Source organism: Rhincodon typus, chromosome 14 (genome assembly GCF_021869965.1).
Source record: "Rhincodon typus isolate 14 chromosome 14, sRhiTyp1.1, whole genome shotgun sequence".
In the NCBI taxonomy this organism is placed as follows: Eukaryota; Metazoa; Chordata; class Chondrichthyes; order Orectolobiformes; family Rhincodontidae; genus Rhincodon; species Rhincodon typus.
The window spans coordinates 19078010-19091252 of record NC_063345.1 but is presented as its reverse complement, the minus strand read 5'-3'; the positions used below and the strand labels follow the sequence as shown (position 1 = coordinate 19091252).

Genomic DNA, 13243 nt, shown 5'->3' with positions numbered 1-13243 from the left:
GATAAAAGGCTGTCACTCTAACTTCACTGGTGATGTTGCACAAGCAAAGTCAATTATTATTTTCTCTCATTCATTTGACTCAATGTTAACAATTTTGTCTCCACAGAGGCTGTAAGACTGGTGTTTCTCAAGCTAGATATTTGTTTCATATATCCAGCATGTTTTTAGTTTTTGTTCTCCCAGGACATTATCTACTGCCAATCTTTTCAATCCCAATGGAACCATAAATGACACAGTGAATAGCTGCTAAATAGAATGCAAAGAAAAAAACCTGAAACATGGAAAGAAAAAAATTAGGTTCAACATGCCAGAAGGCTATAAAGTGCCTGACAGGAAAAAAAAAAGGTGGTGTTCCACTGGAGCAGGCAAATGATAGAGGTCAAACAGGAGAACAAAAATGGTAATTAAGGTGGCAGGTAATCAATCTCATAGAGCAAAAGAATAAATTGGAATCCAGAGATCAAACTGTTCAATTACAACCATTGAGCATGAAAAGGAAGTAAAATCCACAGGTAGTGAATTGGCAGTGGCTTTTGGTAACCTGGATGGATCGTATCAGAAGTTTTATAGCATTGCTTTCATAGTGTGAAATATTTGTAGACAGCAGAAAGTGATTTCACAGTTTAATATGAATGAATAAGTGAACATATTAGACAGATCAGACAAAACTGTGGATTAAGGGGAAGGCTACTTAATATAGCAAGAGTCATCTTTTCTTGGTATATACATACACACAAAAAAACCCACCTAAAATTAAAAATCTAAGTAATTGTACAAAAGACAAAAATGACTAATACTGAGGAATGTTGCTTATGAGGAATGCTTTGACAACAATGAACTTGTATTCAACCAAATTTAGCTAGTAAAGCAATACATCCATTTCTGGTTTCAGTGGGAAAGAAATGGCATTTCATATTGATCTTTAACAAAGATAAAATATTACATCACAAACCCAATAAGAATGATAGCATTAAGCAGACAGGGATGAAAAGTACTTAACCAAAAGATTCTCACATTTTTGAAATGCCAAACTAGATGAGAAACCTTTAATAATTTCAATAAGCAGTTAATGGATTTGTTGTAACAAGGGTATTTAAAAAAAAAAAAAAAAAAAGTGAACAGGACTGGTGATTTACACAAAATCCATTTGGTGTTGCACTATTAAAGTACACTTACTCCAAGAGATTCTAACAGAAGGTTTTTCCTTCCCTGCCCCCTCCTCCCATTGCAGTTTCATCCCAAAAATGATGTCCAGCCTACACAAGTGTCATCTTAGACATTTTCACTCATTGTTTGGCATTTCCCTCCCTTCAGGCTACTAACAACTAAAGTCCACAAACCCATTCAGACTAACATGTCAAGAGGTCCAAAATTCCAAAGGTCTGCAGAGGGTAACCATCCTAGCTATATAAAAAAAAGTGCATGAGAACAGAACAAACTTCAAGCTGCAAAGAAAAAGTAAAATCAGGTACTCTGTCTTCAAGTTGCTTGACTACATCAAGATGTAGGCTTCAAATTCAATGAATAAATCTATAACAGCAAGTCATGGATTTCCCTTGGATACCAAGCAGTTGAGGCATCTCTCCTCATGGCCATCTACCAATTCCCACATCCTCAAAAGCAGGAGGAATTTATTCTTTAAACCATTCCTCAGAAGTTGGAAACAAAACAAATCCTACAGAATTCTAGATGGACAGGAGTACAATATTGTGATTAAGTGCTAGTGTCAACTACAAGAGTTATCCTCATGCAAGATTAGATTTGAGCAGTTAAAATTGGGAAAAAACCAAAGTTCATTAGGCAGTACAGAAGGGAATAAAGAACAAGTCAGAAGGGCAGAATGAATAATTTAGACAAATGATAATTTGTTAACAGCTTTATCGTCTGAAGTGCTGCAGGTGACTCAGATTTGCTTCCCCTACTAGTCTTTAGTGGCCCACTTAGACTCTGGATTTGGGAGAAAAATAAAACTATAAAATCACACAATTGGTAGTTTAGCAAAAAGTAGACACCCCTTCAACCTCATCGCCACTCACTACATGAAGCAACAGCTTTTAAACATAGCTAGATGTTTCGTGCTTGTACTACATTCCATGATACTCCAGGAGGTAATGGGCCAATAAATGGAGGTATGGTGTTAAAAAACACAACACAGCATTGTAACTCATCTGGAACACCACTGCTAAAAGTTTATGGCAGAACAAAGATAGCTTAAAATTTTAAAGCAAACAACCAAAAGGCAGTTGGTAGAAGAAATGCCTGTTATATTTCACTTCAACATTATAAAAGAGTTTTATGCAACAACTAGATGTGAATATTGCTCAAGTAATCTTTTACAGCACAAATTGATTTTCCTGGAAAATGTTTTACGCTGGTCCCAAGTCAACTGCATTAAGAATCTGAAAAAAAACACATCCGAGTACTAGAGGCGAATCACCAAAGAAGAAAAGTTTCCACAAGGATTTATTTCCAGTTGAGGCAGCAGCATTTCATTTCTGTAGTTTGAGCGCACAATAGGAGTATGAACATGCAAGGAATTTTAGAAAATTTGAGGAGTTAGAAACCAGAAGTTAATCAAATGCAATTTAAAAAGCTTATGGTTGGAGCCAAGGATAACATTCACACAATTCTTAATTCAGTTTTACTACAGCAGGAATGTAGTAAAAATGTTTTGAAGCTGTTACTAGACATTTAGCAGTGAACAATTAACTTTGATAGAACAGTTAGCCAACAAAATGGTCATTTGCCACAAAAAAATTGACACTGCACATTTTAAATAAAGCTTATATACATTTTGCAGCAAGGTTTAACACAGCTACTGTACAAAGAGAACAACTGCAGCACACCTGATGTTTTAACTCCTTTTAAAAAGGGAAACCTGATCATTTGATTACCCAGAACGTGTCATTTTTGGCCAAGTAGTAAAACCAAGAGTGCATTTATCACAATAAGCAGATGTAATGCCTGCCAAATTTATGTTGATGCAATTTACTTATTAGGCAAGTATTCAGTTGTAAATATTTATGTGGAATTCAGTGAGTTTAAATGTCTTACAGTTCTACTTTTGGCCATTTGCAGTGCTCTTACTGTAAGAAGCGATTCAGTGCATCACAGAACAGAGAGAGAATGTTGTGTTGGAAGATGGGTAAAGAGGGGAATGAATAATGGAGCACATGTACTTAAAAATAAGTCGGTTGGTTTAAGCATTTATGAAGCTACCTTCAAAAAAAGGATGGGAGGAAAAGGAAATCTTTAGGAAGTGTAGAGTCTTAGACTAATTGTTCTCCAATAGACAAGATAGCAAATATTTGCAGGGCACAGAAGCTTTAGCAGTTACAATATGAACAGTTACTAGTTTAAACACCATCTGCATCAAGCAATACAAAAAATTAGAAGTTGTATTTAACGTCCAGGAGGTCTGTAAGCAGAACTTTAATGAATGTTTATTTTCCTCCAAGTGTCACCATGGCAAGAAATTGGGGTGAAAGATTAACAGAAGAGAGGAAAAACCCAAAGGCTGAACCATCCGATACAGGTTCGGATTTTCAAGTCAAGTCAAACCAATACCACAAGTCCTGATGCTCATTTCAGAATCTGCAGGACTCAGGCTGCCTCTGCTGGAATATAGTGGGTTTGAGAGGGTATTTTAAAAAGCCACATTATATAGTTGTGAAACCAGCAGTGCTTACTTTTCGAACAGTCAAAATTAAAAAGGTAGTGATAAGTGTACATATTTAGTGTAAAAATAAAGGGAATACACTGGAGGAAAGACCAAAGAATCCAGATGCCCTACTGACGTACTTTGCCAGGTACATAATTCCTATCGATGCTTTCCTCTTGTAAGAACATATGCAGGCAGCGTTCATTCTGGGCCAATGGGTGACCTGCAATTCTAGAGAGGAAAAAAAATTAAAGAAAATTGTCAGATAACCAAAAAGATTTGTGTTCTGTAATTGTTAGTTATAGGACTGAATATTTCAAGCTATAATGGCAAGTGTCAGTTGTTCTTGTTATAGTTACATACTATAATGCTACTTATCTGCATTTCCCACCACACTTATACATTTAAAAACACTCAAATAGCTTTTAAAAGTATTCTATCCTAATCTTTACTGGAGGTACATTCTCCTTCTCCCTTTTCCCTTTTCCCCCCCCAGTTATTTAAAGCTCTGTTCACTCCCCAGAAAAAAAAAGTATTTGGAACTTTGCAGAAAAATCACTGAATACCTAACTTTTTAAAAAATATGAACTTTGAAAAACAATGTTCTGCTGGGATGTGTTTTTACATAGAGGTTCATTACAGAAAACAACCAGTAATATTTAATAAGTGTGCCAAGGTAGACAGCTGTCTCCTGTTTAGATTTCTTGCCAATAAATCTAGAATTGTAACATATTTGTGTACATGTGGCTTCATCTTAGGGCAAGTAACTAGGAATGGTCATAAAGATTACATTAGAAAATCTTCCCTAATGGGAAGTGTAGGAGATAGTCAAAGATTACTTGTTAATGAATTGTTCTAATCCAGCTCTTCTTTCTTCAATAAAAGACTCTTCAAAAATTCCTTCATCCATTCTGAATGGTAGTTGACGTTTCAAAGCTTTTCCTGGTAGTGGTGGCACAACAATCTGCAGTGAAATTAAGGTTTTTTTTTCAAAAAAAAAAAAAAAAAAACAAAACAAAAAAAAAAAACCAACTTATTGCATTCAACATTTCCTCACCTAGCTCCCACCAACACACTTCAAAGTTACAACCTATTCAAGAAAGTCAGATTTCAAAGTGGACACTTCTCCAGTTCCCATGCATGCTAATTCACTCACGAGTTTTACATTAGTCACTCAGTTCTGCTGCGACCCACTATGGCAATTTAGACAAATATCCAAGACAGTGGAAAAAAAATCCTGTTTTTGGATATCAGAATTTTCATACACTTGCCTAGTTCCTCATTATGTTACCAACATCTGAAATGGTCAAAGTGAAGACAACAAATTGCAGCATTATCTTGAAGCAGTTCTAACAGATGCCGTTTTTGTAAAAAAGACATCTAACCTAATAAGTTTTTGCAGCAATGTACACTTAAGGGGTAAGGAAAATCACTAGTTGGTAATTAGACAACTAAGAAGCACATTTAACTCCTTGCTGAGCCACCCCTTCCAATTGAAAGAAACTACTACACAACTTTTAAGTACATGAAAGCAAAAAGGCAGGATTGTTAGAGTACATATGCAATGGGGTCTTGTTAGGAAGAGATTCGGGACCAAGTTAGAGATGGCAAGGATGGTGAAACTGTTAGCATTCATGTCATTACTCCACAGACCTGACAGTAACTTCAGGAATCTATACATGCCCAGAATAAAAAAGTTGCAGTTATGCAGTTTAGCAGCCTCAAAAATGCAGTCAGGGCAGAAGATAGGTAGCCCCAAGTAGTCCCCAGTTTAGGCGTCAGCAAGAGAAAGCCCCCAGAAACAAAAAAAGTTGAGGATGGTGTTCCAAATGTTAAAATGTTAACCCATGTTAAGAGATACACAAGTCATGCTAACAGCATATTTGATACTCATTCCTCACACCTTCAGCTCTTAATCTACCTGCTCTTGAACTATTTTGTGAGCTAGCCTCCACACCACACTGCAGTATACAGAATTCCAGAAATAAGTTATGCTCAAGTCATTCAAATCTTAGTTTTAAATGAAACGTTCCTGTATTCTGTAACCACGTCCTCTAGTTTGAGATTCCCTCAAGAGTGGAAATATGTCAACATCTACCCTATAAGCCTCTTCAGAGTCATGCTTCAATAAAGGTTACTCCTCATTCTTTTAAACTGATTACTAAAGAACCAACTTGTTTAGTCAGAGTATCCACAAAGTTATGAGGATTAAGTCTTATTTGTAATAAAACCTCAGTTCTTGTGCAGTATTTATGGATAAAAACACAATTGTGTATAAACTGTTATCTTAAGGTACATTGGAAGCCTTGTGAATATAGTCATTGACCATGACAGTAAGCAAACTGTCAAGATACAACCCAGGAATCTGAATTACCTAGTATTACTGTCAGTTGGGGTTCATTGTACCATGCACTTGCTGTCTTTGCCTTTCTAAACAATATAGATTATGACTTGGGAAGACATTAAAAAGGAGCCACGAAAAGCTGCTGCAGTGCATCTTAGTAGACTGCTTTCATTGCATGACAATTGTGGAAGAGTGAATGTTAGAGTTGTGGATCCGATTCTGAAATTGAAGATTTTTGTTTTTAAAAACCTTTTGTTTATTGTATCCCTAGCTTGCTGGCATTACTGCTGCTGGACACCATATTTAAAAATTGGGGCATGGTCAATGGGCTGAGGAGTGGCAGATGAAGTTTAATTTGGATAAGAGTATTACATTTTGGTTAGAAACAAACAGGACAGGACTTATACAGTTAAAAGTAAGGCTTTTGAGTAGTTTTGTAGAACAGATACCTAGGGGCCTAGACACAGAATTCTTTGTATTCTTTCATATGCTTGCCTTCATTGCTCATACCAAGTATAGCAGTTGGGACATCATACTGATGTGGTACAATATTTTGGTGAGGCCTCTTCTGGAGTACTGTGTTCTGTTCTGGTCAGAGTTACAGGAGGGTGATTATTCAGCTGGAAAGGGTTCAGAAAAGATTTACCACGACATTGCCAGAAATGGTGGATTCAAGTTATGAGGCGAAGCTGGGCTTTTTTGATAAAGGCTACAGGATGCAAGAGCAAGAGCGAGAGCGCAGAAAGATTAAGTCTTAAAAAGTGCTTCATGTGTGGAATGAACTGCTGGAGGAAGTGATGGATGCAGCTACAGTTGTAACATTTAAAAGATGCATTGGATAAGTACATGAATAAGAAATATTTGGAGGGATTTGGGTCAAGTGCAAGCAGGTGGTACTAGTTTAGTTTGGGATTAAGGTCCAACTAGTCTGTTCTGATCAAAGGGTTGTTTCAGTGCTGAATAACTCTATAAATCCCTCTTTCTGGGCAGCTTTTAGGTCAGTTGTGAAGGGGGCTGCTTTACCCTGATCACAAATGGGACTTGGGGTCTAATCAAAAGTTTATAAAGTGAGAAGTTTACCATTTATTGCAAGTGCTAGCAAGTATAATCCATAACCACTACATTTTATTAGTGTTACTTTGTATGTCCTAATTAAGTACTCAAAAAGAATAGTTGACAGAAAGAGACATCAATTTTCCTCAAACTTAGTCACTTTCCTATGGCATTACCTTACTGTCTCTCTCCAATTCACTTTTTAACCATTCAAAGTCACTGTATCGCCTGCGCACACATGAATCCTTCATCTTAAAAATGGGAAGATTTGTCTGCAAAAAGGAAAACAGTTGCACTTTATTATTTATAGTTCTGTGCACAAGAACAATGTTTTTCTACATGCAAGTCAATTGCCTTTTCAATTGAAAGGCTGACACCCTGCATAAGAAAAAAAGGATCTGTTTTAATCCAAAACAGTAACAGGACAGCACACGCGATAACATCCAGCACAATGATCAGAATACATCATACACAACTGCCCAGGCACACAACTCAATTGTCAACCAGGCCAATAGACTGATTTTTGTTTGCAAGATAGTCTGTGACCACAATGAGCCTCATACCTAACCCTTCATCTTGTACATCCCTTCCACAAGGATCTCAGTTCTTACTTCCTGCAATACCTCAACCATTTGTGCTTCAATATGACCTGCTCGTCCAAACAAATGGTTTAATTCTGTGGCTGAATAGCCTCCTTCAATGTTTGTCTTGGTTCAAGAGCAATTCACCCAATACATTCCCCAACCCCACAATTTCAGATAATTGCCTACTTCTTTGAAGGACTTACTGACTACTTCCAGCAGGCAGTACACGCCAGATCCCAGCCACACACACTAAAGAATGTTTCTTTTGCCATGTGAACCTTTGGTAACAAGCACCTTTATATAAAAAACAAGTTACCTCTGGTTCTTAATTTCTCCCTAAATAATATTTTAAAGATCCCGTTTCTTGAGTACCTATATCAGGTCTCTTCCTAACCTTCCAAGAGCTCTAGATTTACTAAGCCTCAAATGAAGTTCTCAGCCAGAACAGAAACTAGCTGTGGTAGCTTTCTAAAGCTACCAAGATGTTCAATCAATTTGAGCACATTAAGTCCTTAGACCCTCCTGTTCAAGCACCCTTTTTCTTTTAAAGATTGCACTCATTTCACATTGAATACTTCACATCTTCTGCACTGAAGATTAACTGCCTGTCTGCTCATTCCAACATTATACCCTCTTGAACTCTATCACTGTCCTTCTCAGTTCACAATACTTGCATGATCTGTATTATTGACATGGAGGAAAAGGAACAAGTACATTAAGTTACAGAACAGAGTTCCACAAGCAGAGTCAGCTCCCAAATGGTGAATAATTCTCCTCAGATACCTTTTAGCCCATGTTTTAACAGGAACTAGCTTATCACCTCATCACTTAACAAATCCCTTCTGCATAGACTTCAAATCTTTTTGAAAGTAGGGCAGCTAAAACCAATAGTATGGCAATATTTCTGGGATACACTTAAGGAAAACTTGCTCTTCCAGGACAAAGATGATTTTGTTGCAAACCTCTACTTCAGGTAACAAAAGTATAAGAAATTCACTAAGTGCTCAGATAGAAACCAAGCATATTTGAAGGACAAAGTTTGGCTTACTCCCAAAAGCAGTTTAGTCTCTCTCAATGTCAGTGGCTGATAACTGGTATGTAAAACAGAGACAAAAAGTTTATATGTTTAAGTGACTTTTACCACACTATCTGGCCAAGTTAGCAAGCAAAAAGAAGCAGATGGATAGCAAACAAACTAGGGAAGCAAAGTTATTCCCTTGACTCAAGAGTACACAAACAGAATTTCTTTTCCAAATGGTGCAAAACTAAACTGTTGACAAAGAGACTTGGTGTACTCATGCCAGGCACACAAAATTAATGAAGTTAGAAGCAATGGGACATTGCCTAAATTACTAGATTAGAATACAGGAATAAAGTTGTTACAATTGTACACGATTTGAGAGCATGAGTTGAATATCTGGAACCAACAGTTCTGAGCACAGGTCACTGGACCCAAAATGTTAACTGATTTCCACCCCCACCTTCAGGTACAGCCAGACTTGAAGAGTTTTCTAGCAACTGTTTTTGTATGTGATTAATCCTTGTCTGATTGCAAAAATCACATTAAACTTTTAATGAACACAGGAAATTCTTTTTAGCAATGTTGAACCAACAGCTCCTGTTGTTTGCTTAGCTATAAGCTGTGTAGAAACCCAGTCTATTTTGATCTACTGGCTACATTTTATTTAGAAGACAAGAGTTTCAAGTCAATTGACTTCATCATGGCAATTCTGACTGTGACAGAAGTCCACAGTACTTGAAAGTGAATTTTGTTCTCAAATGTAGCTACATTGCCACTTTTTGTAATCTTAGTGAAGTGAAAAGCAACATGCAAAAGTTTAAATTCACAGAGCAAAATATGAAAGTAAGCAAAGTGAACAATTCAACAAGTCAACTCTGGCTGTAAAAAAAAAGTTAAAATAATGTTATTTGCCTAAAATGAAGAGGTGCAACGATATAAAAGGATTAAATTAACCAATAGCAAAGACAGGGCAGATTTATGCCCAGCACTGGCCAAATTATTGCTGTAAGCACACCTGGCTAACTAGTTTTAAAGATAGATTTAAGAGTGGACTTTGCATTCAGTTGCAGCTCAGTTTCCTTCACAATTTAGTGTCTGAGAAAGGTTAATAGCTTGCAAGTAATGGTATATCATTTCCAACACAGTTAAACTTATTGATAACTCACCCAGCTCAGAAAACTTGCAGTGCAGATGTGCAAAACATAGGGGTATTGTGGGTAGTTTTTGAAAAGACATGATTGTGAAAGACAATTTAAAGAGCCCTCCAGTTTCCTCAAAAGGATGGAGTATGGGAGACATTGAAAGGGAAACCCAACTGGACCCTCCTATGCACTTCAAGCATGGCCTCAAGTTCCATCTGATTTAAGGAAAAAGCACTGGATGCAATTGCAGGGTGAGTGAACCCAACTGTCATCTTCAGCACACAAAGTATGCAAGTATCTTGAACGGAGAGATTGGAAAGTGAAATTATTTTGAAGCCAACAAATTGACTAGCAATTTACTTCGTGCTTACAAGGAGGAACAGTTATTCTGCCCAAGTTGTCAGTTTGAAACGATATGTTTGCCTACATTCACAAGCCACGCATGCCAGGAAGAATCATGGATTAAATAAAATAACTCAAAGCACTGGGTGAAAACAACAAACAAACACTCTTCTTTACAAAGAGATATACAAGATAGGATTCACAACATAGAGTTTAGAATGACAAAAAAATGAAGGCGCAAACATAAAATGATGAAATCATAGCATGAGCAGACAGATCAAGAGGAATTGAGTGCAACTAGTAATGGTTACAATTAGAAAAGTGCAAGTAGAAGTGATGATCTTAATCTGGAATTCCAGATTCAGTGTTGGTGGTGATAATGTAAATCAAGAGCTGAAGTAGCAAACCTCAATTATTTAGCTTTATTGGAACAGTGTTGGAAGCAGACAGTAGATATCATCTGCTATCACTTAACTCGAAGCTTGAAGCCACACTTAGACTAAAATAGAGGTATTAGTTGCCCCAAAACAGAGGAGAGCAAGTCTTGAACAGTGAATATACAGTATTAATGTGCTGTTTCACCTTGAAAGAATGTCTACAGGTCAAGACATTGAGAAGGGGAGAGCTAAAAGGGCAAGTGTTACATCTGTTGTGCTTGCACAGAATGGGAATTAGGGTGGAAAATTCAAGAAAGTGGAGAACATTTGTTTTTTTAAAAAAAATTAGTTTGGAAGAAAGTATCAGAACAAAATGTTATGGGAATACAGAACAAAGTTCTTAAAAAGAAATGTGGTGGGATGGGTTTACTGCAGTCTTCAGCTGATAGTAAATGATATCTAATCTCTCAATGTTCGTTTGAGACGTTAGTCTTGGCACAATGATAAGCACTCACACTTGAAGTGTTTAAAGTGGAAACCCTAGAGATTTCAGAATGTGCTAGTTAGGAGTTTGCTTTCTTGAGATAAGCCAAGCCTCATCATCGAGGTGGGTGTGAAAGACCATAGAGGGCACTTTCAATATTTTAATTGTTCAAATATTACTTCCAAAATCCTCATTTATTACTACTTCTGGATCTTGCAGTGTGGAAATTGGTCTACATTTTTTGTAGTATCACATTGGCTACAAGTGATTTAGAAAATCCAGAGGGTATTGAAGATAAGTACTTGTATTTATTCAGGAAGACCATGCAAGTTGACTTTATTTTTGGATTCCATGCAGTCTTTCACTGTCTGGAAATGTTAAATGCAGATTTGCATTTCTGGCTACCAGTTTTGATACACAAGTCTGGGAAGTGCAGGGGCAGTGGGGACGCACGTGTGGATTACTGGTTACATGGCAAATAAAAAGGTCAGACAGGGTCTAGGGAGGGGAAGACAGAAATTAACCTTTTCCAGGCTGGCGATGTCCACTTACCCAAAAACGTAACAGATTCTCTCTACAGATGCTGTCTGACCCGAGTGAGTATTTTTAAATGGCATATTCCAGTCATTGTTCTTTGTATTAGATATGCTGTCAGTTAACTTAAAAATCACAACCTCACTAAATATCTTTTAAAGAGGGAAAACTATTGCCTTGAATTAGTCATTTTAACTACCGAACACACAAGGTGTACATTTACTGGGCTAAATGCAATCCATTTTAGCCTGGTTGGCTGTATAGACACTACGAACTTTGAAGTATTTTATGTTAGATTAGTCAAACAAACAATAGACCGATAGCTATGATAAGTCATAATTCTGACATCACCATCCCTGGTGGATGTCCTGTCAAGCTGTTGGCTGACCAGAGGGGAAACCATGTGACAGTACTGACACATGACATTCATCATTTGATCATAGTTCTGGAAGTCCATAATGAACTCGAACTTATTCATTCAACTAAAAAGCAGCTTAAGGTAATCTCCTAGGTCACCATCACCTAAAAACTAACATTCAGTGCTTCCTCCAAAGGGAAAGACCACATAATGGTACTCAGATGCACGATTCAAAATGTGCAGCTACACTAGTTGAGAAGGGAAAGAACCCTGAGAGAAAAAAAAAGAAAGAGAGGAACCAACTTAAAAAGGTCATTAACATCAACTGCAGATACGTTGGCCATATCTTTAGTAACCAAACCTAGACAGAATCTTAAGCACTTTTACCACAACACTATTCTACTTGCTTGTCTTCACATAGACAATAATTGACCCAACAAACCAAAACCCGTGATACCTCTGGACTGCCCAGTAACGAGTGGTTTAGTCTTCTAATAAGCCAGTTTAACACTTCAGCACAGCATCATGCTTCAGAAGCATACCAGGGGCATTCCGAGGGCAGGACGCTAGGAGCCTCACAACTAGGTCCATGTGAAGCACTGTAATCCTATTAACTTTGGGAAGACAACAGTTCAGCAACTACAAAAACCCTCAAAAAAGGAACTGCTGAGAAACTTCACAGGCCTGGCAGCATCTGTGAAGCAAAAGCAGAGTTAATGTTTCTTCAAACCTGAAGGGTTACTGGACCTAAAACATGAACTCTGCTTTCTCTCCACAGATGCTGCCAGATCAGTGGAAGTTTGCCCCGAATACGATTTTAGTTCAACAATTATGTTGGGTAACAGAGTGCTGGGACCTTTGGATCTATATTCCAGCACAAGTTTCAGTAAGTTAGAAAAACAAAATAAAAACAAAAAAGGTGAAGACAAGATCACATGCTTTAATATTAATGTTGTTGTCCTACATAAAGCACCAGGAGGAATATTTTAGAATACACAGAACATGTTAAAGTTGAAGTTAGTGATGACTGAAATATTAGTTATTGTGTAAGTGGTTCTGTGATGTTGCTGTCTGATCATTTTAGTGTGCTCAGTAAACAATCAAGATTTGGAGCCAAATCTGTACTAAAGTCTGATGTGGCTCAGTGGTTAGCACTGCTGCCTCAGCACCAGGGACCCAGGTTCGATTCCATCCTTGGGTGACTGTGTGGAGTCTGCGAATTCTCCCCGTGTCTGCGTGGGTTTCCTCCGGGTGCTCTGGTTTCCTCGCAGTCCAAAGATGTGCAGGTTAGGTGGATTGGCCATGCTAACTTGCCCATAGCGTTCAGGGATGTGTAGATTAGG

The 13243-nt window shown here is 37.5% G+C and overlaps 1 protein-coding gene across 2 annotated transcripts in view; it reads right to left on the bottom strand.

The window, feature by feature from the left end:
- Positions 1 to 610: 610 nt before the first annotated feature.
- Positions 611 to 13243, bottom strand: part of LOC109936030 (sorting nexin-12) — a 19169-nt gene continuing 6536 nt past the window's right edge. Inside the window, exons 2-5 of one of the 2 annotated variants that reach the window (XM_048605164.1) lie at positions 7235 to 7330; positions 4501 to 4625; positions 3802 to 3892; positions 611 to 2399 (exon numbers count right to left, since the gene is read on the bottom strand). In XM_048605164.1, coding sequence (XP_048461121.1) covers positions 2367 to 2399; positions 3802 to 3892; positions 4501 to 4625; positions 7235 to 7330 — 345 coding nt within the window. In that variant the 3' untranslated portion in view covers positions 611 to 2366. The remainder of the gene's footprint in view (positions 2400 to 3801; positions 3893 to 4500; positions 4626 to 7234; positions 7331 to 13243) is intronic. The other variant, XM_048605165.1, reaches the window with a different exon arrangement.